This window comes from Lissotriton vulgaris, chromosome 11 (assembly GCF_964263255.1).
Source record: "Lissotriton vulgaris chromosome 11, aLisVul1.2, whole genome shotgun sequence".
Taxonomy (NCBI): Eukaryota; Metazoa; Chordata; class Amphibia; order Caudata; family Salamandridae; genus Lissotriton; species Lissotriton vulgaris.
This window is the reverse complement of record NC_141699.1, coordinates 944652976-944678933: the sequence shown is the minus strand read 5'-3', so window position 1 is coordinate 944678933 and position 25958 is coordinate 944652976. Positions and strand designations below refer to the sequence as shown.

General features: G+C 42.8%; 1 protein-coding gene across 1 annotated transcript in view; it reads right to left on the bottom strand.

Annotated features, from left to right (window-relative positions):
- Positions 1-25958, bottom strand: part of LOC147683725 (von Willebrand factor A domain-containing protein 5A-like) — a 752535-nt gene that overhangs the window by 641812 nt on the left and 84765 nt on the right. The window contains exons 5-9 of the mRNA XM_086944099.1: positions 23910-24082; positions 10942-11056; positions 9530-9699; positions 5007-5095; positions 441-585 (exon numbers count right to left, since the gene is read on the bottom strand). Coding sequence (XP_086800225.1) covers positions 441-585; positions 5007-5095; positions 9530-9699; positions 10942-11056; positions 23910-24082 — 692 coding nt within the window. The remainder of the gene's footprint in view (positions 1-440; positions 586-5006; positions 5096-9529; positions 9700-10941; positions 11057-23909; positions 24083-25958) is intronic.

The following is a 25958-nucleotide window of genomic DNA, read 5'->3' as shown; positions in this document are numbered from 1 at the left end:
TGGATCCTTGGTCTTTCTTGCTGCCAAGCTGTGGAATGCTCTTCCTCTTCACTTGCACTGTTGCCCTTCGGAACCTATTTTCAGAAAAAAAAATCTTAAAACCTGGTTGATTGATTCTTATTTATAGGGCACCCGACTTATTGATTTTTAACTCTCGCTTTCCTACGTGCCACTAGCACCAGGAAGCCTCTTCGGAGGTAGCTGTGCACTTTATACATTTCTTATATTGTATTGGACGTGCTCAGTTTTGATAACCTCGTAAAACCGACCCTCCTAATACACCCCCTTTTCCTATCCAATTCTGCATCTTCCATATGGCTCTCCACTCTTTTCTTACCTATTGCAATCCCTAATCTAACACTTCATATCTTCCTCATGCTTCCTCATTTGCCCCTCTTCCATCCCAAATGTTCCTACTTCTAACCATCGTATCCATTTACCTGTTTTGGGTGTCCCGGTTTTTCAGCTTTGCTGTAAATATTCTTCAAAGGCTCTAAAATCTCAGTGCCTCCCATATCTGCCTCCATCTCTTCTATTTGCTTCAGAGCAGACTTCATGGATTCCTGGGTGTATTCCACACTATCCCTGTGAGACACGGGAAAAACAAGGCTCACTGTAGAAACAGTTGCAAAGAACTACTCCAGAATAAAAACAGTTCACATGTATCGCAATACAGTCTAGCTTTGGGAGGTATGACAAAAGAAAGCACTATTGTTAACCCATCTCTGACTGCTGTAGATAAACAGAATTTTTTAGAAGAACTTAAAGCATGCTTATATATTTTTTGTCCACTTGGTAAATTGAAAAAAGAAAAATATAAATAATCTAAGAAATACAATAAAAAGATAAACTCTATCATGAATAGGGGGGTGGAATGGGGTGGAATTCTGATTTTATACAATGGACAGTCCCAGAGGAGAGCTTCAGTGCGCCCCTATAAAGAAATTAGAGGTTGTGTGGGAGTTTAGTACTTTTTACTTTTGAATCACTTCCCCCTCACTCCCAGACATAGAAGTGATATCCGAGGGGGAACCTATACATATCTATCAACAAGGTGTCCTGCCCATAGCCTGTAGTTTTTTGAGCTAGTACTGCCATGCTTCTTACAAGGCCAAGAACAAGTAATAAGTACTTTTAGCCAGCATTTAGTTAAGACTAGAAACACTGATGTGAGGTATGTACCCTACGTTCAGCTGAATAGAGAACATCTTCACATGTCCTTTCCTCATCTTATTACAGTGGAAGGATTGGGAAGTAACACATGGCTTTATGTTCCTGACACAGGACTTGTATCTCAACTGCAGTAAAGTTAGTGCTGGCCAGATCAGGGGATGCTCTGCTTAGGTAGAATAAACAGAGTCTATAGCAGAACTCTTGGGAAGATCTCATGATGCGGTTAAAACAGATTGACAAAACCATCATAGGGTCTATGATTTGCAGGCCACAGAAGCTGCTCCAATGACCGGAAATGAATAATAGTCTTGGCCCTAATGCACAGAACACTATCTTGTGTTATGTGTACTTGCGAAAAGTACTATTCGCAGAGCACATGGTTCCCAAATCTATTAAATCTAATGCAGCCACAAACTACCTTCTCAGGTAGGGAAGTGTAGGGTGCTAGTTCTAGTCATTAAGAGACTCATCTACACACCTCTCCCACGGGTAAAGGCAAAAGATGCTCGTCCTTGCATACAATTCAGCACTAATCAATTTTCTGCTGTTCCACAGCCTCCTGAGAGGACAGTGCCTATGTGTGGATATTTAATTCTGAGTGAGACAATAGTTGTGCACAGCCTGGTTTGCGACTGGTGGAGAAATCAAAAAAACAAAGTGAAGCAGCTCCAGTGGGTTTACAGGTATCAAAGCCACTAGAAGTAAAACATAGTCAGACCACGGAAGGATGTGGAAACACATCTATTATCAATTATATCAATGATCAATAATTTCCTGGGTGCTTTATAAATGCTACAAAAACTACGAGATGAACGTGTAGAATCAGAATATTAAAGTTACCCGTATTTAATTTGAAGACTGCCTGTTTATTTTAGGGTTATTCGTAGGGGTGGGCGATAAATTCCACTCCATCAGAGGAGTTTGACCCACTCTGCGGCACGCTTGTAATGTGGAGTTCCAGCAAAACGCCACCAAACACCGCGTAGCAGAGATTTTTCTCGAGTTTAGCTCGTCAAAGTAACGTTGGCAAGTGCAAGTTAGGAGTGTTCTCTACTGAGATTTTTGGGTACTAGAGCGGCACCTGGTGAGATTTTCAACACTGCCAGCCAAAGCAGTTTGTGACAGTTTGTGGTGAGAAAGCTGCCGCTGAAATAGAAAATCTACTTGAGCGGAATCAAAGCTGCAGCAGCCTCCGGCATACTGCGTGGTGAAGTTTGCAAGTATTTTGCAGCGTGGAACAAACTCCTGGTGCCAAAGATAAGAGCAATGTACTGATTCAACTTGTGGAACTCCACAGAATCTTGCAGAGTTTTTATGCAGCTCCATGGTATTCCGCGAAGTGAAACTTTGCAAGTTCCACCCACGTCTAGCAGTTAACTTAAAAATGATTTTTTTCAAATAGCGAAATAACTGAAAATAGTTATTGAAACCATGGACTATACTATTTGGTTATTGGAAATAAACATAAGACAACAGTACTTAATTATGTAGTCAAGAATGTAAACTTTCAGCAGAAAATAAACTTTGTACTATTAGTCAAGTCAAGTCAAAATCCTTTATTCGACTGTCAGAGAAGCAGTCATAAAAGCACAAAAATACATTGTACTATTAAAAAACACAGCTTGCAAAAGACTGTTAAAGGTTTCATCTTTAGAGTAAAGCGAACAATGGACATTGATTGGAACAAGAATGCTTAGGTTTCTTTGCCAGACTTGGGGGGACATGTACCTCTTGCTGTGGAGAGAGAAACACCCTAGATGTCCCTGAAAACCCTGCAGTTTGGGTAGTTTAATGGGGGACTTGTACCACCCAACATGGAAGGGTATTATTGGGCAGCCCACATAATTATATTATTGGATCACTAAACTTTTTGGTTGGATTGGGCACAGTGGGGGTCAAACTCCTCTACATTACCTCTATGGAGGTGTTGGGGGATACAGCTTTTTCTCCCGGCCATCCAAATGGCTCTAGCAACATGGGGAAAATCCACAAAAACCTTAGGATGGCATCATAGACCCTCGAAGAAAACACCCCTGTGGGAGGGAAAGTGGCTCCTAGAAATAAGGAAGTTGCGAAACTTCAAAGCATGTGATATTATTGGGATAGCTAAGTGTGGGGACTTGCTAGAGGGTGGTGATATATTATGCCCTTTGCCTCTCTACAGCGCGTGTTTGACTTACATGCTAACCAATTCCTGCTACCCAATTCCTGCCCTAAGCAGGGATACAGCATGTATGGTGGGGAGAGGGGACACCCTGGGGAAGGTTTACCGGAGTACGCCCAGTTAGAGAGGTGACTGCTTACAGGGGAGCTGGTAAAGGGTGCAATCTCCCTCATTTTCTATACCTTAAACAACATGCCTGAAACCCTGACAGTTGCAGGAGTAGTGGGCAGCAGAGGTGGGGGACCTGGAGAATATGGTTTGGGAGGCGACATTGATGTACAAGAGAGATATCGAATAAAACAAGGCTCCGCTTGGTTCAATTTAAAATATTGCACAGAGTATATTATCATAGGAAGAAGCTACATGCTGCAGTTAGAGCACATAATTCACATTGTTTAAGGTGCCAGGGTGAAGATGGCTTCTTTATTCACACGTTTTAAGGCTGGACTCAAAATGTAACCTCTTGGGGATACCCAATGATATTGACTTACCTCGAGCTAAGATTCTATTCTGTGGCCTTGACCATGTGGTGGTGAAGACGAATATACCTCGCTACTAGATAGCATCGGAATGTCCAACATTACAAGAGTGGAAACTGGGCATGGATATGTATATGGTGGCTGAAAAAGTAACATACATCTGTTGGAGGCTGTCCCTAAATATTATGCAAGTTCTGGTGTTTCTTGCATTACTACGCAATACATCTATGAGACAATGATGAAGGCCAGAGCCAGGATGTGCTCTAATGATGGTGGGTGTGTGGTGGAACGATGCATGGGACTTAATGCTGTTGGTATCTGCTGCTTATTTATTGGCCGGTGCCTTGCTGGGGAGAGGGTGGTGAGGGGAGGTGGGGTTTGTTTTTGAGGATTCTTGGTATTTCTATACCAGTGCTAGAACTGTGCTACCTATATTCTGTTTGATGTTGTTCTGTACGACCGATGAGCTGTTTGGAAAACTAAAGAAAAATGTATTTGAAAAAAAATTAATAGAAGGTTTACGTTTTGTTCCCCTTGCATTAAATCATTGTTGATAAAACAACCAGTAGTGGTCAGGGACAGTAGAATTATGTAATTCTGTGGAGGTCCAAAACATATTTATAGGTTTAACTCACTTGCCACATAAAAATAGTAATGCCAGAAATTGAGCCACATAATTTGCACTTTGCTTGCATCATAGTTTGGATTATCCAGCAGAATAGTTTGGTCCTCCTTTGCACTATAATCCTTTTTGCCCTGATAATGTAAAAGCTCTGCAAAGTAGTTTAAGTTCTGTAATTATAATGATGAAACCCTTATATTGCGGGACCTGTGAAATATTTACTGCATATACATCAAGTAACTTAATTGATCAAGCTACAGAAGAACCCATATTCAGAACAGGGTCGATATGTTTTTGGAGTAAGATTAGTGACTCTGAAGGTCTCCAGTAAAAAGCTTTAGAGACAAAGCTACCTTAAGATCAGATCAATACAAAAAGGCAATCCGGTGTAAAGTGCAACACAACACAGTCGTTTCTTCCCTTAAGTGATATACAGAGTGCACAGCTCATACATACACATAAATCTATGAGAGTCAAAATATGGACAAAAATGTTTTGTATCATGCTCAAATATATTGTTGATCTAATATGAAATAATCATAAATCTCAACTTAAACCTGAAACTCACGGGAAGAATGACTGGAAGTGACTTCCAAAGCCGTAAACGTTGAAATAACAGCCAAGGGGCAAACTCTTGAGTAGGAGTACCATTGTTTCCTGAATGACAAAAGGATGAGATGGAACAGTGTTAAAAGGAAACAAGCAAACAGGTCATTGATTTGAAATGTCTTTTCCTGAACAGCCCAGCTATGGCAGTTGTTCTAAACTAGTGTGGCTAGCTCCACGTGGATGACCGGTCACTGATATGACTTGGTCTCCAGAAAGTAAAGCAAAAGAACGCCAACAACTGGAAACGGGGCAAAAGTATAGTGATTTAAAATGCAAGGTTACCAACAATGAAAGTCCAAAAACGAAATAGGCTGCGATAATAAGACAAATTCCAGTATATATCAGCTGTGAAAATACACTAAGCACACCCTAGGTATGGTTCCTAATGTCTAAATTAGCTTTAAAAAATGGTGGTGCTTGACTCAATCCAACTTGCTAGCCTGGAGTGGTTCTAGCGATTTCTAAATATAAAACAGTTAAAATTGGTTTCCCTTACAATGGGACAGCAAAATTAACAGTTGTGTACAATTACACATAATATTAAGCAATGAAAATTGTTTTAAAGGATGACCATTTACTTATTCACCAAACTACACCTAAAATGACATGCATGTAGTATGATGAAATCCGTCATTAAATAGTACAGCAGCTGTTCTTAGCCTACAGATGACAGATGTCGCCCCGATGTATGGACTTTCAGACCCTTTTAATTTATGTATTGAAGATCCAACATTGTAGTAAGCAGAAGATAAGTCGATTTATATCAGGACATATTTGGTTTAACAGGAACTGGAAAAAGCTGATCAAAATCAAAATGCAGTTTAAGTATAAGCATCTGCTGCAGCATAGTCTTCCAATAGCATTCATGTCATAATCTAAATATGGTGTTTGTAGATTAAACAACCATAGCATTAGTAATTGTAAGAGGTGGAAACACTAACTGATGTCAGTTCTACAAAAACTAGTGCCATTTCAACCAGTTACACTTTGGATAGATCTTAATACCATGTCAATCATGGGGCCTAAATTGGCCAACTTTCCAACATCTTGCCCTAGATATTACGAAGATAAGGCCAAAAAGACTCTTAGACATCTTGCGTACTGCTGGCTAAGCTCTGGAAAGGGTATCATGGGATGGTTAAAAGTATTCATCGGAGAGACTTAACTATTTCTCAGGTGATCATTCTTTCTTGACTAGGCTACAACCCTGGGTCGTTCTGCAAACAGTATTAATAATCTGTCAGTGTTAAACTAATGTTAAGAAAAGAGGGGCTGAATCCACTTCCACCATTTGTCGACCACTAGCACAAACTGTGAATTATTATACTATTGAAATGGGCATGATGGGTCGAATCAGGAAATGGGACGAGGTTAAGGAAGAAATTGAAACTAATGATTAGATCTATTTCAAGAACAACCTGACTTTTGGATGTCTGTAACAAGGCAGCACAACTGAGCTACTGACACTCTTTGGGGCCTAATTTATTACAAGTCCCATATGATATAATGCACTAGTAATAAGGCAGAGTAATATCTGTCAAGTTTGTGATGGAGTAACCTATCCATCAAAATCTACGTCATTCCCATAACCTAGACCATCCTCAATATGTAATCTGATGAAATGTCCTCAATTTATTTTTTTATCTTCTAATTGTACCGTACAGTTTTTCTTTCATTTTGGATTTTGTTTCATGCTTACCTTTGTGTATGCTATACCTTGCTCAATAAAACATGGAAAAAAATTAAAAGAGAAGGACTGCACAGACGTAACCTGCTCACGAGCTTTAGAAGTGGCTTTTTTAACAATTCAGGAAAAGCCTATGCTTCTTGAGTCTCGAAGATCCATTTAAAATGCACTGTTTGGCAAAAGGTTAAAAAAAATGCTAATCAGGAAAATACAGCAAAGCTGATCAAACTTTGTATCTTTGTAATAAAGCCAGAAGCATTTAAATGAGAAGTAGGGTCAACTTTTTTTGTGGCCCATAAAACCATTTTTCTGTCTGTATCTAAACCAGTGAGCCTGCTCCTATGATCCGATAGCAACTACACCCAAAGAATCCGTTTCTTGCTTAGCAGAAAGATTATGTTTGCTTAGCCAATTCTTGCACAGTGTGCATTTTTTCAAGAATTTGCCATAAGAAAATCCGATACCAGCAAGACAATTCAAAATTAAAAAAATATCCGAAAATCATTAAGAAAAAAAAAAGAAAAACACTGCCCAAAAACTGACAAGGAAGCTTGTGTAATATATAGCACAAAAAGGCATGCTGTAATATAATAAATTTGGAATGGAAGGCCATATGCAAGTAAGTTAGTAAATCAGATTTGTTAAAGTCCTAGCGATGCCACATTTGTTTAAATTGAACAAGTACATAAGCCTGCAGTCTGTTTTAGATGCGGACCGCTTATGTAGCTAGAAAAGCATGAACCAAAGTCTCACCATTTCAGAGGTAATAGCAGCAAAGAAGGCTAAAATGTTTTGTGAATTATGAATCCCATTGTTAGCATGGCAGTTTAACTATTCTTCTGGTTCTTCCTTTGTACAGTATATCACTTAGTCATATAGGAGAATAGATTTAGAGACCAAGTTGAATGTGTCAATGCCAATTACAAATTGTAGGACATGTGTTAGTCTATTAAAAACTGCTTGATGATCTTCATAGTGAAATATTATTGTCTCAACTACACTGATAAAAGTATTAAACAGTCTTGAAAGTCTACCTCCTTTCTTGAGAAGTAAGGAATCTTTAGACAGTATACCATTATACAGCCATGTGCCTGTTAAAAATGCCTGTGTTTGCCACCTTAGTTAAAAGGCTCTGCTGATGCTTGCAATATTTAAGATGGGGCACAGAGCATCCTGATGTAAGAGTAGATGGAATAGCACAGGGAGAGCAGTCACTGTACCAGAGGACCATCTTGACCTTGAAGCTGTTGGGAGGTCATCAATGAACCAGGAGAGGCCCATACTTTTTGAAACAAGTTTTCTTTCTTCTTTAGTAAACGCATAGCAACTGAGACATTGATCTAGTATCTATTTATCTGCTTGAGAAGCTAGCTTGTAATTATTTAGAGCATCTTTAATCATGTAACACATCTTTACATCTCATGTTCAAAGCTGTAACGGTTTCCTTGTGTGGCCACCAACTGCTAGTGGGAAATGCCAGCTTTAAAGACGGCCATGTGACTGACTCGCTGAGAAACATTGCCCTAGGTTTGCTGAGATACGTTTGAGTCAGTATGTGCAAGGAACATTAACATTCTACTACAAACTGATTACCGCTGCATTTCTTGACCTCTACAAGTATCTACATTGCAATTCACGCTGGTCTCTCAGTTCATGTGTATGTACTGGTCATTTTGGCAGATTAGACTACGTAGTAACAGGGAAAGGAAAAATGTGCCCTGTATCAGATAGATTGGTCAAGTGGTGAACTCAGAAATAGACTTTGAGGTTACTATGTAAACAGATCTATATGGTAGAAGTCAGTCATTAAATACAGAAGTAAATAAGAAGTGAAACTAAAATGCTAAATAAATCAAAACAAAAGCAAATGTACAAGACTTGAAGGGCCCACTCCCACTCACATTAGAGGTATAGTCATCGATAGAATAAAGGGCCACCTAATGGCCAGTGAAAGAGACCTACATTCCCTTGCCTTTGCTCCCCTACTTGTTCTATGCAGATATATTAAGGAAGAGGCAACATATAATGCAGATCACCAGTCAGGCCCTTATTATGAGTGGACAATTAATTATGATGGGCCCAGTGAAGAGAGCGACCATACCAGTCAGAATTCCAAGTTTCACTTACAGATTTTGGCTGCCGATAGCGTAGACCGGGCTTCCCGCATATTTCACAAAGACATGCAATACCCGTTAATTCCCCACTGAAGAAATTACTGAGATGCCTAGTAAAGGTAATTTTGGGGGGTGGTGGAAATAACGGATTAATCAAAGGTCTCATAAGGTCCAAGTAATCATGTTATTGCCTTCATGCACCTCTTCATTGAACCAGTTCTTACTATGAAGATGTTGGGTCACGGGTGGAGGAAGAGACGGAAAATGCCCGTCAGCTTTGGATTTTTTCCCCTTGCATTGCCAGGCTTTTCCAATAGCCTCTTGTACTCCAGCAGGGGCGCAGCCTTTTGAAAAAGTAGGGCCAATACTCCAGGACTCATCCATATCGTTGGGTTTGTACTTTCTGGCTGAAAAACACAGATTACTCATGCCTATGAACCCAAGCCTCCACATTCACTCAGTTGAGGAGAGCAACACTTACTGTGGCTCAGCCTCAACTGAAAAAAAACAAACCAGCCTATTGGTGTCATTCACTTGGCCACCCACACAAATTCTGTTCTGGAAGGTATTAACACCTGTTTAGTAAGGACTTGCCCATGGAAGAGTGACCATGAGGCATTGGCATACTTTATTTTTGAAATAAAAGCAAAGAATAAAATGACTAGATGACTGTAGTCTCACCTTTGCGCTGTGTATGCGCTGCGGCGAATCTGGTTCACTGCTCATACAGTAACCCATACTTCCAGAGCGATCCATGATGAAGATGAACTCCCCACAGGTGGACTGCTCCTGGCTCTCCGGGATGTCCGGGTAAAAATCTAACATTAGATTTACATATGACATCAGGGAACCTTTTGGAAAACAAAAAACTTCATTTTTATTAAATTTAAGAAGCTGGGGATTACAAACTGCCACAAATGAGGAAGGAAAGAAGCAAAAAGAAAAAAGTAAAAGTGAGATAGAAATGCAAAAAGAGGGCCCAAAGAAATAACAAAAATAATATCTGAATATGTTCAAAGTAACCGTTTACTAGTCAATGTATCAAAAGACCAAACAAAAACTATAGATGCCAAATCAATTTAATACAAGTATCAGAGGTTGCACGATAGCAGTTCATATTTTCCTTGTAGGCGGATAATGTTTAGCCATAATCTTTCTTTGAAGCCGTATTATAATGTCGAGGCAAACCGTTCTTTTCCTCCGAAATGAAGATGTTTTGCTCCACTGATTAGACTTCTCAAATTTAAAGTAATTTGGTTATTAATGAAATGCCCCCTTTTTCAGTGGCTACAGCACTGCTTTTTTAGAATCAGACAAGGGGACTTTGTGGAGAAACTGGCTTTAGCATCATCGCTAAAAGGCCCATAGCAGTGGCACACCTTGAACTTGGCCTAGTCAGAATGAATTTACACCAAATAATCTACATGCTGCTGAATGTGGTTTTAACACTTAATACATGAAGCTTGAGAGGCCTGCCGAAAGGCTGGAGGTAGCTCTCAAATGTTTATTTGCTATCTTAGTACCTTATTGGGATACTTTACATTGAAATGGGATTTAAAAGCGGCAAATTTCAGAGCATACATACATTGTTTTGCATATAAAATCAAGGTAAATTGATTGTTCAGCCCCATTAACCCCAGTTGAAGAGATGTTGCCAACTGACAAAGGGAATATTTTGAGAAACATCTGTGCTAAGTAGTCTTCTTAGCTGCAGAAGACTAGTTCCAAATGTTGAACTAAAACATCTATATGAGGAGATTTGCCCTTGATCAAGTACGGAATTGAAACTTCAACTTTTAAAGCAGGAGCTTAGAAACTGTCTATGTGTATAGTCCACTGTGTGGCAACATGTAGCTTCATCTCAACATTTCAATTGCACTGCATACAGCTGGAATCTTTTTTATGAGCTATAACATGCATAGGCAAACGGCTTAATGTATTCATAATGTAAATACAATTGACCGTTCAATTTGATTTATCAAAAACACATTAAGGGGAGGAATGGTAAGAGGCAGATCAAGTTAGAAGGCGGGTATGAGAGATGCAAACTTATAGCTGTTATTTTATTAGAACAGGCTTTCTGACTGGCCAACCTGGGTCTGCATTTGGTAGTCCCGCCTCCACAATGACACTGGGTTTGTTCACCTCATTGTAATAAATCAAGAGCTCCACATCTTTGTCAAATTTATGGTCATCTGAAAGAGATATCTGGAGAAAGAAAAAGGAACAGGAAGACAAAATGTGTTATGGGGATCTAGTAAGTATTACAGAGACGTAAGAAATAAGGATACAGTACTTAGAAAAATATACACCCCTTTTGGTTGTCTTTTTGTATGTAAATCAGTTAGCTGTACAGAACTAAAATTCTGAATTTGATGGGCCTGTCGCCAGTTGATATCTACCAACAAAATTCATAGCCGGAATATTATTCAGGCCTGATATCACGACATCTTGTTTTTAAAACAACTGTCTGCGAGGATCTAGTGATAACCAGGCTCACCGAATGTGCCAGTTCTGGGGAGACATGTTGCGGGAGGGAAAGGGATGGGCGAGGGGGCATTTGACTTTCACTTTCTTGGCCAGCAGGCTGAATATGTGCCTAATCTTACTTCTATCTGTTGTTCAAAGTTCTAGAAATAAAGAGGTCCCAATGATCTTAGTTGTCTTCCCTTGGGTTTGTCTTGTATATTTAAACATTTTCCACGTTGGAGCTTCATTTAAACCGAGCAGTCTCCAACAGTTTCCAGTGTGTTTTTAAACAGTTCGCCTCATTGCACAGATAAGCATGGTTAATGGTCCAGTAAGCTAACATGTGCTACCCTTTTGATACATCCACAAATGCCTTACTCAAACTTGCGAGATAAAAGTAAGAGATTGGGTGTGAAACAATTACCTCAAGAAGCAGCAATTTCTCATCTACTTTTTCACTGTACTTTTGGATCTTCACCACATAGCCATAAATGACCCATCAGTATGCAAACATTCTATATTAATGAAAAAAGTGAGGCACCTCTACACGCCATGTTGATGCGACACTAGCAGTGAATTTGAAGCACTTCCTCTGGATAAGGGGTCTCCAAACCGGTCCTGGAGGGTTGGATCCATGCCAGATTTTTTAAATAACTACATGTATCTCAATGGGGATATCCAAAAAATCTGGCATGCATCCGGCCCTCCAGGGCCGGTTTGAAAAACCCCTAGATGATGCTGCAGTGAGTGATCTACATTAGGACCCTTTGTTGTTAATGCACATATGAAATCAGCGGTCACACATTCAAGTGTAAGAGTAAGTCTGTCATTTTTCAAGGCCTAATATGTTTTTGATTGACAAAATGGTTATAGAATTGTTTATACCATAAATACCCAGAACACGTAACACATGGGTAACTGCAATACATGCTGCTATGGCATACAGATTTTGTGGCACATGCATCAATCTCCTCATTTGCGTTACCAAATAGCGATTTTTAAGGAATAGCTATTTGGTAATTGCAAATGCCTACGCATGTAGGATACGCAATAAAATGTGCAATTCTTTAGCATTAGCTAATAGCGATTCGGAAATTGCGAACCGCTATTGGCTAATGTGACTCCATTTATTCCTACGGGCCTACAGTTCCATAGGAACGCATGGTAATGCATTCGCAAATTGCAATTACCAAATTGGTAATCACATATTGCAACTGCAAATTCAAGGGTGCCCAAGGCCCACGTGAAGCACCCCCCAAAAAAGGTAAGTGTGCACATGTGAAGTACACATATGCCCTAAGGGCATGTGTGCACTACATGGCACTTAAAAAATGCATGTTTGTGCCTTTTTCAAAGCATGCACAACGTACCATCAACTTGAATTTTCACAGTTCCCATTTAGGAAAGGATACACGCATCAGCAAATAGGGATTTGAAATTTTTGATTTCCTAAATGCATTTGCAATTTAGGTAATCGCAAAAAATTGTGATTACCTAAATTGCGAAAGACGAAAGGATATGCATCTGAAAACGCATTATTCCATTTACAAATGGGCCGATTCTGCGAATCCACCAGTTTGCGAACGGAAAAAGTCTTGATGCATGTGCCCCTTAACCCCCTTCGCTGCTAGGCCTTTTCCCCTCCTGTGCTAAGCTTTTTTTGGCAATTTGGGGTAGTGCGCGCTTAGGCCCCTGTAACTTTTTGACCACATAAGGTTTCCACGCCAAATTTGCGTTCCTTTCTTCCAACATCATGTGGATTCTAAAGGTGCCCAGGGTTTGTGGATTCCCTTAGAGGGGTCCCACAAACTAAGCAAAATACAGTAAAAGGTTTGTTTTTTTCAGAAAAATGTTGAACTGGTTGCAAATGAAAGCCTCTGGGTTTTTCCCTGCAAATGTTATCAAAAAAAGGGTTTCTGGGTCTGAAATCAGCATTTTCTCAGTTTTTAGGGAGTGACAGTGTTTTATCAGAGAACCAACATTTTTCACACAGTTTTGGCATTTTTCTGGGATATAGCACTAAAAATAGCAAAAATAGGCTATCAACCTCCTTCCAGTTAATGGTAGAAATGAGTTCTAAAGCAATAATGGATCCTGGTAAGCTATACATTTGAGAAAAGTAGACTAAATTCTGAATTCAGAAAGGGGTCATTTGTCTAAATCCATGAAGTTTTCTTTATAGAAACTAAGTTAAATATTGGAAAAATTAGTTGAAAAAATAGCCTTTTGTCTCAACGTTCTCACCTGTAACTTCTTGTAATTTTGACAACTCTTTGAAAGCAATATACTGTTACATCCGTTAGAACTTCCTGGTTGTGGGGATATAAGGGACTTGTAGTTTCACCAAGAACCCAACGAACCCAGAGCCAAAAACTGAGCAGCAACTAGCAATGGTATTTTATTATGTACCGGGAATAGAGCAATTATGGGAAAATGTATACATGGAAAAATCGGTATGAAAGACACCTATGTATTTCTGAATTGGGTACAAATTATAGAGTTTAGAAACAGTATATATTTCCACATTTTCAAAATTGGGAATACTCATACTAGCATGAGATTTATTGGTCATTTTTCAATTTTTTTTTTTTTTTTGTACACAATGTCTTTCATTTTGAAGGGAGAAATGTGTGAAAACTCAATAGGTAATAACAGTTGATTTACAAATCTGAATCACCCTAAGTCACCCGATAAAAACGGTACCCCACTTGTGTGGGTCAGCCTTATGCCTGCGACAGGAAACTGGGCAAAATGCAACGTGGTCACACCTCAATTTCGCAGTTAAAAATGTACCCTTTTTGGGCAAAGTGCCTACCTGTAGTTTTTGCACCCTAGCTCTGCCGGCACCTAGGGAAACCTAGCAAAACTATACATTTTTGAAAACTAGACACCCAAGGAGATTCAGGATGTGGTGACTCAACTGCCTCCCACCAGATTCTGTTTCCCAGAATCCTTTGCAAAGCTAAACAATTTAAAAAAAAAAATGCATGGTCCTCACATTTCTGTGGTGGAAAGTTCTGGAATCTGCGTGGATCAACAAATGTCCTCCCACCCCGCGTTTCTCAAAGTCTTCGGAAAAAAATGGTACCTCACTTGCGTGGGTCTGCCTACTGCCAGAGTCGGGAAACGGCGCAAAACACAACGTGGTCGCACCTCAATTTCGCAGTGAAAAAAGGGCCTTTATTGGCAAAGTGCCTACCTGTCATTTTTTAACCCTTGCTCTGCCAGCACCTAGGGAAACCGAGCAAACCTATACATTTTTGAAATCTAGACACCCAGGGGAATTCAGGATGGGGTGACTCGACTGCCTTTTACCAGGTTCCGTTACCCAGAATTCCTTGCAAAACTAAAACATGGACAAAAAAAAAAAAAAACATTTTCCTCACATTTCTATGGTGGAAAGTTCTGGAATCTGCGTGGATCCTCAAATGTCCTCCCACCCAGCGTTCCCCCAGGTCTCCCGATAAAAATGGTACCTCACTTGCGTGGGTGGCTCAAGGACCGCAACAGGCAAGGGCTCAAAACCTAATGAGGCGGCATCAAAATTACCTTTCACAAACCAACCTGGTTTTGCAAGGGGGTTCCCATGAGTTTTTGGCCCGGGGCTCGGCGGCCATCTAGGGAAACCTACTTAACCCACACATTTCTGGAAACTAGACACCCAGGGGAGTCCAGCGAGGTATGGCTTGTGCTGGTCCCTCATCATCCTCCTCCTACCCAGAATCCCCTGCAAACCTCAAATTTCGCAAAAAAGAAAAATGTTTCTCACATTTGTGTGGTAAAGTTGTGGAATCTGCGTTGATCCTCAAATATCCTCTCACCCAGCGTCATCCCTCCCCCAGGTCTCCCGATAAAAATGGTACCTCACTTGCTTGGGTAGGCATAGTGGCTGCAACTGGAAAAGGCCCAAATCGTACGGTGGAGACTTAAACATTACCTACAGCAAAACTACCTTATTGGGGGGGGGGGGGGGGGGGGGGGGGGACGACCTGAGTTTTTTGCCCTTCGCTCGGCGGCCATCTTGTGCAACTACCAAACCCAAACAGTTCTGCAAACTAGAAACCCGGGGGAGCCCAGCGAGGTATAGCATGTGTGGGTCGCCCAACGTTTTCCTACCCAGAATTCCCTGCAAACCTTAAAATTTGGTAAAATAACACTTTTCCATACATTTTTGCGTGGGATCTCCGTGCCGGCACAAATGTCCTACCACCCAGCGTTTCCCTTGTTCTCCCGAGTAACATTATAACTCACTTGTGTGGGTGGGCCAAAGCCCTGTGACTAGGATGACCCCAAAACAGCAGAATTCTCGGTGCTTTCTTGTAAATACCAAAACGCTACAATTTTTGTTTTGTTTGCAGTACATCTAGAATGGCCAATGTTTGTGTATTGGTTACTTCACCATCTCCTCCCATGTTGATTTCTTGATGAAGCCCCTCCATGGTTCGGAGGCCCCCCCAAATCACGGCATCTAAGTTCTTCGGCTGCGCAGTCACTCCCAGACGCAGCGTTCTCAATCTGTGGTTTTAATTTGAAAAATGTATGCAGTTTTAATTTTCTCGTGAACTTAAAAATGTCAATTCTTGTTTGCGCAAATTCAAAGTTCCTCCGTAAGCAGAAGGATGGACCCAATTTAAGTATGGAGTTCTCTTCTTTAGTGAGTACTTTGTTGGTCAAATTGATGATGGTCAGATCATGAATATGTTTCTGGTCCAATCTCAGTTCTTCTTCTTGTAGAAGTTCTTCCTGCTGCACGTGACGGGTGGGGAACCTAGTGGATTTCTTCCCACAACCCCCCCGCCTAGTCTTCCTCTTGCCGCTTGGTTGTCCGGGGGCTTGCCCCTGCCTCCTAGTTGTTGGTTGCGCATGACTTTGTACTCCACGTGAAAAGAAGCTTCTTCGCTTCCATCTTCACTAATCACGTCGTCTGCGTTGGCATCCGATTCTGAGGTTGCAGGTTCCACAGTGACTGGTCCACTTGTCTTTTTTCTCAGTTGTTTCCTGGTATAGTCATATTTTTGGGCAAAAGTTAACACTCTTCCCATTTGATAATCGTTTTCATCCCTTTCAAATTTTTCTTCTTTGCGCTACTCAGACGGCTAGAATCCAGATTTATAATAGATCTGCAGAGTAAAAATCCTAATGGCCTTAACATGCACGAAGAGCTATCGGTACACTTGGGGTAAGCAGATTTGCACAGTTCGCTTGTATACCTAGGATGATTCTGTACATCATGATTTGGTGTATTACACTGTTTCATTTCAACTGTGGCTTTCCATGTTCTAATTAATTCTGGTAATCATGTAATGAAATTAATGAAATGATTTAACTATTTGAACATCCGATTTGGCTTAACATAGTAATTGTAATGATGTCATACAGGTGTAGGCTCACACAGGCGTCGTATTTAAGCCCATCCAGGGCGAGATTTGGTTACGTACCTATGTAAAATTACGTAGGAGTACTTTTGACACTGTAGTAAGAGCATCTGTACTTTCATTATTACAGGCCCTTGTATGCACTTGATATAGTGCAGATAGGGTACCTTATATGTCATTATTTTATATGACGGTATTATATGTTTTACAGTGTCAAGTACTATATTTGTTGCACTCTTTGAATTAGATATGACAGGCCTGTTAGAGTTGTGCCCATTCTGAGCTTCATATATGCGAGGGAGAGAGTTGGACTGCTGTTGCCCATCTTGGGCGGTATTATTTTTGAAGCATTTGTGCATTTATAGTATCTGTTGGGTCATGTAACTCTTTGATCATTGTACCCTAGTTACAGATGTATAATTATAATTGTATATACGCTTACATGCATGTTGATGTACACCAATTTAAGATGGCGGACCCACTCGACAACAGCACTGTAGTCCTTTTTTCTCAATGTGGACGTATGACATCTTTTTAATGAGATGAGCGTCTCCGCTCTTTGCACATCTTGACAAAGCCCTTTGGCGAAACGCGTCGTTGCTGTAAAGTTCCCTGAATAAATTTTGCTGAGGAACTACCCCCTGCGTGTGCTGCTTTCCTTTCGGACTGACTGTCCTGTGGATGTTTGGAGCTGCGATATATATATATATATATATATATATATATATATATATATATATATATATATACACACATACATACATATACATATACACTACAAGTATCCCCTATACTCTTTATGAGCACAGAAGCAAACGCGTTAAAACAAAAAACACAGTTTAACTATACAAAAGTTGCACAATATGGATGAGCCCTAGGAGCCACCTAAACCATATACTAAAATAGTGGTATAAGAGTCCCTAGTTGGAAAGGAAGTAGGCCTAGGGCCTGGGGGGGGAAAAAAAATCGCTGGAGCTGTTCGGGACTAACAGTGATGAAGTCGGCAAAGGCCCGCGGGACTCTGCATTGGTGTATGCGTGTGCTTTAAGCGCTGCACCAAAGTCAATGGTGGGTAAAAGTTACAAAGTTACTGCAAAGGGAACCTTCCGGATGACCTAGAACCTAGCAACTTGGAACATAGACACTAAAGATGTATTGCTACAAAGGAGCACCGGAGTGCCAGGGTTACCTCACCCAGAGGAAGCGGGTGCATATGTCTCAAAGTGTGTCTGTTTAGTCGCGCTGGTCTATGGAGCCTGTAGATGAAGATGCTGCAGGCGGGTCGTCGTGGAGAGTTCCGGTGGATCCAAGGGTGGATCTGAAGAGGTGAAGACCTGAAAGCAGAGGGGACAATGTTCAAAGTCACTAGCGAGTGACTACCGTGGAACCAGGAGGGAACCAGGCGATGTCGGGCGCAAACAGGTGAAAGGGTGAAGATTGTCTCTGCAGCCACGTGGACACGAAGAGGTCGAGGACGTCCAGGCATCGGTCATGAGCTGTCCCACAAAGGCTCTAGCTGATGGCGGTGTCGGCTTCTTGATCAAAGCAAACAGGCCTTGGCTAATGAAAGCCAAGCAGGAAACTATGCAAGCTTCTCACTCGGACCAGCAAGGTCAGAGCGGTTGCTCCTTTTCAGGGGAGCAAGGGCCAGTCTGGAGCAACTAGACCAGTGGTGTTGTTTGTAGGTTTCGCCACCAAGATGGCCGCTAGCCACGTGGCAAGTGGCCCGGATGGCGCGTCGAGTGGCAAAATGCAAAAGGACCCCACGCAAATCGTGGAGATACTGGGGGGCTGATCTTCGGTACAGATGCTGCTCGGTGGTGGGGCTTCTCAAACCCCAAAGCACAGCGTAGAGGGTGCCTTGGGTGCTGCGCAGTCAGCTTCTCGGGGGTCTTTCAAGAGGTCCGGTCCCACGTCTCTCGGTGCCTCCACGGGTCTCTTCTTTTCGGGGACTGTGGATCGGGCTCTGAGATGTCTGGGAATCAGGGTCTTGTTGGGCTCTGGGCTCTGGGCTCCGGCGGGAGGCGGCGGCAAAGCAGACGTAGAGTTGCTGGATGGTGCCTGTATTCGCAGGGTGGTCACTCCTTGGCCACAAGGGAGATGCTCTTCAGTCTTCAGTGCAGCAGAATGTCGAAGTCCAGTTTTCTTCTTAGTTTCTAGTAGAGTTCAGGATGATCTGAAGTCTTGGGACACAGCTCCTACTCTTATTTCAAATCTAGGGGCCGGATCACCTGCTAGGTCCCTCCTCTGGGTGGGACCATGGGTGGGACCAGGAAGAGGGGTGGTTACACCACTTTCCTTTGTCCAGCTCCACGCCAGGACTGGGGCTGGAAAGCCCCAGCACCGGTTTGGACTGGCTTATGCACAGGGACACCTTGTGTGCCCCAGGCATGTCTCATTCTATTCAGCCCTGTCCTAGCCAATGCACAAAATCCTGTCTGGGGTGGTGCTCGCACCTCCCAAGGCAGGAAACCCTTTGTCCAAGCCTCCCTCGCTGGAAGGACTACCAGCAGCAGGAGGTCAGACTTGTGTCTGTGGTGGCAGCATCCATTTTGTGATGCTGAGGCTAGAGTTAACTTTAACCGGGGTTCAGGTTATGTACATGTCGTGTCCCTCTAGAAGGGTGGAATGCTACCCCCGTCGCCAGAGTTGGAGAGGGGGTAGTATTCCCGTTCGTATGACACCTTACTCGACATGTTTTGATAAAGCCAAACCAAAGTTAGCATAAAACCGCAAGGATTATAATGCACTTAATAGTATATGGTATGGCAATATCCCGGAACAGCTAAGGGAGTTGTTCCCGACAACTGCAGACAGGCTCAGCTCATGCTAGAGCACCATCTCACATAAAACAAAGCACTCTGCCTCCAGGATTGTTAAGGCCTGCCATAGGAGTGACTTATAGGTTACTATGTGTCCAGATAGATATAGTATATCTATATCTAACCTAAGTAAGGTGATTACACCAACTTACCCCAGCTGAGTGATCAGCCAGTTGTGCCAAATATGGAGGCCAGGCCAGGGGTGGCAGAATACATGCTGCAGCCCCTGGTACGCCTTGGCTACACCTATGCCCTGGGTACCTATGGTACACTGTTACAGGGGCCTATAAGGCGAACCAGTTCCAATTGTGTATGTACCTAAGGTACATGGAGTCCATTTTAAGGAGAGAGCAATTAGCCTGGGGCCCTGAATAGCACGATCCCAGGCCAACTAAGTCAAAAACCAGCTAAACACCGGGCGGAAACCATAGTTGGATATCCACCTTCCTACACCCCCCCCCCCCCTCAAAAATAAGGTAGTTTTGCTGTAGATAATTTTTAAGTCTCCACCGTATGATTTGGGCCTTTTCCAGTTGCAGCCACTGTGCCCAACCACACAAGTGAGGTACCATTTTTATTGGGAGACCTGTGGAAACACTGTGTGGGAGCAAATTTGAGGATCCACCCAGATTCCACAACTTTACCACACAAATGTGAGAAAAAAGCGAATTTGTTTGCGAAATTTGAGGTTTGCAGGGGATTCTGGGTAGGAAAACGTTGGGAGACCCACGCATGCCATACCTCACTAGACTCCCCTGGGTGTCTAGTTTTCAGAAATGTGTGGGTTTGGTAGGTTTCCCTCGATGGCCGCCAAGCCTGGGGCCAAAAACTCATGGGACCCCCCTTTGCAAAACCAGGTTGTATTGTGTTAGGTAATTTTGATTTCGCCTCAATAGGTTTTTGGCCCTTGCCTGTCACGGGCACTAGGCCTACTCATACAAGTGAGGTACCATTTTTCTCGTAAGCCTTTGGGGAACATGGGTTGGGTGGAATTTTGTGGATCCACGCAGATTCCAGAACTTTCCAACACAGAAATGGTAGAAACATTTATTTTCTTCGCAAATTCTCTAGGTTTGCAAGGGATTCTGGGTAACAGAACCCTAGTGAGAGCCAGTCAAGTCACCCCATTCTGGATTTCCCTGTGTGTCTAGTTGTCAAAAATGTACAGGTTTGCTAGGTTTTCCTATCTGCCGGCTCCGCTAGAGCCCAAAATACACAGGTAGGCATATTGCTAAAAACAAATTTGTGCCTTGTCGGCTTTCTGCCGCCCTGAGGGGCGATTTTGGGGGTGGGGCCCCACACATAAAAAAGCCAGCTTAATCCTTGGCATGCCCGTTTTGGGCAGCATCACCCTATTTCAAATTTGCCCCCCAAAAAATCCCTGGTGTCTAGTGGGCTTTCTGCCAGCCCCGGCTGGGCAGATTGGGGATGAATGCCCCCATCTGCTCCCCAGGGGGGGTCAGAAAGTCCACTAGATGCCAGAGAGTTTTCTGGGCAAAGTTAAATTAGGGTGGGTTCTGCCCAAAACAGGCATGCCGTTCCCACCCCAATAAAAATTTGCCCCAAAAAATCCCTGGTGTCTAGTGGGCTTTTTGCCTCCCTGGGGATGGCAGATTGGGGGCTACTGCCACCATCTACCCCCCCAGGGGGGGGCAGAAAGGATGTAATGTGACGGGTGGGTGGGGCATTGGCGTGCCCATTTCGGGCAGCCCCCACCCTAAAAAAAAAAAAGTCAAAAAAATAAACCCTGGCGTTTAGTGGGCTTTCTGTGTCCCCAAAGGGGCAGATTAGGGGCCAATGCCCCATCTGCACCCCGGGGGGCAGAAAGACTAATGATTTTTGGGCAGCCTCCACCCTTACTTTTACTATCTAAAAAAACCTGAAGGGGCAGATTAGGGGCCAATACCCCATCAAGACTAACAATTGTGGAGGGTGGGTGGGGGCATGCCCATTTTGGGCAGCCCCTACCCTAAAAAAACTTTCAAAAAAGAAATCCCTGGTGTTTAGTGGGCTTTCTGCCCCCTGAAGGGGCAGATTAGGGGCCAATGCCCCATATGCCCCCCGGGGGGGCAGAAAGACTAACAATTGTAGGGGGGGCATGGACATGCTAATTTTGGGCAGCCCCCACCCTTATTTTAAATGTATTGTAAAATCCCTGGTGTCTAGTGGGCTTTTTGCCGCTGCCCCCGGTGTGGGGGGGGGGCAGATTGGGGGCTTATGCCCCCATCTGCCCCCCAGGGGGGGCAACAAGACTAAAAAATTGCCAAATAGAATTGGGGGAGCAAAGGCCCATGCCCAAGACGCAGGTCCCCCCTCCCTGGGGTCTAGTCGGTGGATCCCTGCTTGGGGGTCTCCCTCCTGTGGCGATCCCCAAGCAGAGATCCACTGGGGAGGTACCATTGGAAAGGGGAGATTCTTCCCCTTTCCAATGATACCTCTCCCGCCTTTATACTTGCTCAGGGGGCTGAGAACCCCTGAGCATGAAGAAAGGGAAACTGAAATGAGCCTCTCTGCTCATTTCAGTTTCACTGAAATGACGTCAGCGCGACGTGCACCCTGATCGTCATTTCAGGGAAACCAGGGGGATGGAGGGCCTCGGGAGCTGGGGAAGCTCTTCCCCAGCTCCTGAGGCTCTGGGGGAGAAGAGGGAATCCCTCTGGTGCCCGCACCAGAGGTATTTCCAGGGGTGGGTGTGATGACGAACGAGCTGAGCAGTGTGTGCCATGACGAGCTCAGCTCGTCATCAGCAGGGAAGGGGTTAATAGTTAGCAAACATTGAACCTTCTGTATGCAAAAAAAAGCCTAAATTGCTGTCTCCTGCTTTGTTTCATAAAAGCTCACACTGCCGCTAACCATGCAACACCTGTGTTATATGTTAGTAGTGAACAACGTTTCCTTTCCATTATACACAAATCAAAAGGGATTGACACTATGAAGCTAACGGGCAGCAAATGGACAAAGGGGACAAAAGGGTTCTAGGGGTGCAGGACACAGATGAACAGGCCCACAAAGCTAACAGGGATGAATAGAATTCAAGTGCAACACAGTGTACAAGGGGCAGTGCAGGCCACAAGGGGCAGGGCAGGATCTTAGGGTGAAAATGGAAATCTCATGTTGCAGTGAAAAACCTGGGGGTACAGTAAATAGAAAAGGGCAGTAGATGGAAATGAAACCTCTAAGAGGAAACCACATCCTCCAAGAAGGAGCAGAGAATGAAAGAGTGCAGCCTAGTCCCATGTCCCCTTGTAACACAAACTCAGTTGAGATATCTTCGATCCTTCCCTCTCCCGTAATACACTACGCTTCTGAACTGGAGATCTTGCAAGACGGTAACAAGATATGAATTGAGATTCTTATGCGTTCAGACCGTGCGATTACCTGTTAATTACATGGGATTTGTTCACCTACACATCTCAAAGTCCTGCGACTCTGGACTGACCTGCTGATGGTCACTCCCCAGGCATAGCTAGCTGTGATGGCTGAAGTGTCTAGCTGTGGCAGCATCAATTATGCTTGAAGACAAGCCTTACATACTCAAGTGGAACAACAAGATACTGCTGTATGTAGCTGCACACAGGTATGTTACTTCTGAAACTTCAGCACAATCACATGCAGAAGGAGGAAAAAGCTCAAAGACTACTCTCAAACAGCACGTGTTCTATTTCCAAAACCTGCATTAGATTTAAGAACTACATAACTATGTCCCTCTACAGAAGAATCTTCTTGTTTCAGGGACAAAACTATTGAGGAGGTGGAGGAGGTAATTACTTTAAATATGCCTCGGATATGCAATAAGATAATGCAGCTGTTGGGACCACACATGCCTTGAAAGCAAGGGTAAAGGATGCTGATGCCAGGATGAGAAGTAGCAATATGCAATCTATTGGATTACCAGAGTGCTTGGAAGGCCCTTCAATTGAGCTCCTCCTGGAAACTTAGGATTATAAAGACACTGACTAAAGATACTTAGTGGAGTAAGTAGATTGTTGCCAGCCCTTTGAATCCTGGGTCTATTCCCAGTGCTCTAATTTGTTTATATAATATGGAGAAGTGTAGATGTGCTGTGGAATTTAATATGAAAGACATGGGAGCCAAAATACATGATCTGGTCTGTGGCTGAGCTCGGTTTATTCCATTGCTGAATGCTGCTGTTGCTTGATGATCAGTTGTATGGCTGTTCCTACTGTAAATGCGAATGAAACAAGACAATACATAGCCATCCCTTTATTGTAGTATTAGAAATTCGGCCAAAGGATGGTGATGAGTTATTGCTATGGGATATCATTTATCATTTATTATTTATGCATTTAGAAGCACAGCATCACACCCCACCATGGTTAGTGAAATTTGAACAGTACACCATACAATGAATAGTTAATAAAGAGGAAAGCTTACCTGGGCAGATGTCTTGTCCTCCTTAAGGTACTTTAGGGGGGTCAGGCCACAGTTGGACTGCACTCTATTGACACCATGAGGAGATATGACCTCTGCAGACATTTTAAGAGAATAGGGAAGTTTTCCTGTGGGCATGCGAGGTATGTCTGCAGTAACACTCTTGACCTCAACATCTGTGGAGATGAAAGATATGAGAAACAAAATGAGAGACAGAAATACAGAGAGGCTATGTTCAAATATTCCATTTTAGATGAACACTGAAGGTTAGAAAACAAATAAAAAATAAAATCAATCAGCTTCAAGGTCAGCCACCTTCTAATTGCCTAAAGAGGGTTAAATATCCCGACTAGAATAGGATTTAGTTTGACATTTACACTACGACTATCTAGGTTTTGTTCACTGCTTGTTATAGATAATTTATCATCAGTTTTTCAACTGTGCTATCTTTCTTGAGCTTAAAAGGGGCCGTTGTTGCAATGTTCGGTTTAGAATTTACTGTAATTGATATATTTAATGTAGTTACTGTATCTCCTAATCCTGAAAGCCTTAAACCCAGCTCAAACTCCAGCCAAGGTTTTGACTCAGCCCCGGATTGCTGATTCACAATTTAAGAGATTTACAAGTGGAAGCCAACACAAGCAATAAAGTATGCTAAGGCACAGGCAAAGTTTACAAAGGTTTAACTATTCACAAACATTACTTTTGTCTCATGCATACATTACACAGGCTGACCTACAAATGCTGATTTGAGTCTAATTTCCTCCTAACCTCACACATGTGTAGTGTAAATGTTTTTTTTTTAAAGATATTTTACTGTGGTGTATTGCTTTGCTGTAAATACTGTTAAGTTCATGTCACCTTTGGGAACTTAAGGGCTGATTATGATGACGGTGGGCTGCCATCGCAACATTCTTTACCGCCCACCATTTTACAATGATGGGCGGATGGATGAAGGTCGGAATGATTGACCGCCCCGCATACGACGGGCTTAAGGAGCACTAATTGTGCACTGGAAGTTAGTGAAAATGAGGCTGAACTACATCCACATGAGGAAAAAGCTCCTACCCCAGTACCTGCGCCACGCACTACTAGAGGAGTAAGAAAGGGCCAGCCAAAGCGTGGAGGGCTTCGTTCAAGTCGTAAGAAGCCTGCCTCCCCACCAAGTAACATTGTTGTGGAGGAAGAAGGGTTAATTGACGAAGTCTGTGTGTCTTTAACCAATGAGCAATCTAAGAAGTTGCTGGCCATGATAGATACCAAGATTCAGGGAATCATAAAGCCGTTGGTAGGAAGGATAGATAAGCTCACTAACTAGGTTAAACGATTAGGGGGCCTTTTGAGTAAAACTTTGGAGGAAGTAGAAAAATTGCCTGCAGAAGTCATATACCAGGTTGGGTTAAAGAATGGAACATCTAGATCTGAGGGTGGTGGAGGAGCATTCCCCCTGTCTATTCATCCTGTGGCTCCACAGGTAGTTGTAGGGGAGGGTGAGCAAGGGGTAGTTGTTCCTCCTGTTGTACTTCCAGCTTCGGAACCTGTGAAAGGCTCGGTTGAGCTTATAGTTGAGGCTTCCCCCCTAGTCCTTGTTTTAGCTAATGTTCCAACACTGGCTCCAGGACAGGATGAAACTACTTAATCACTGTTGTTCAAAGCCTTACACTGGCTAACCAATATTATGGTGATAACCCCCTGGGGTAAGCAACAACTGGCAGAGGAACTAGTTATGGCCAGGAGGGTGGAGTGGATTGGTAGCAGTCCAAAAAGATTCAGGGGCGATTGTGTTTTGAATTTTTCAGATCCTGAGGTACTAACCAACATCCTGCCCAATCTTTTACCGCCACAGCGAAGATCCACTGACATCATCCCACTTACCTTAGACTTTTTTTTATTACCGGAAAGGTGGGGGGGGGTCCTAATCGGTGTACATTAAGAACAAAATGGAATGTGGTTTCAGCCAAGGGGAGGAGTATTGCTAAACCCACTGAGTGGGGATTAAATCTTGAGAATAGGTTCTCAGCCCTCTCCAATTTGAATGATTGTGATGGACTC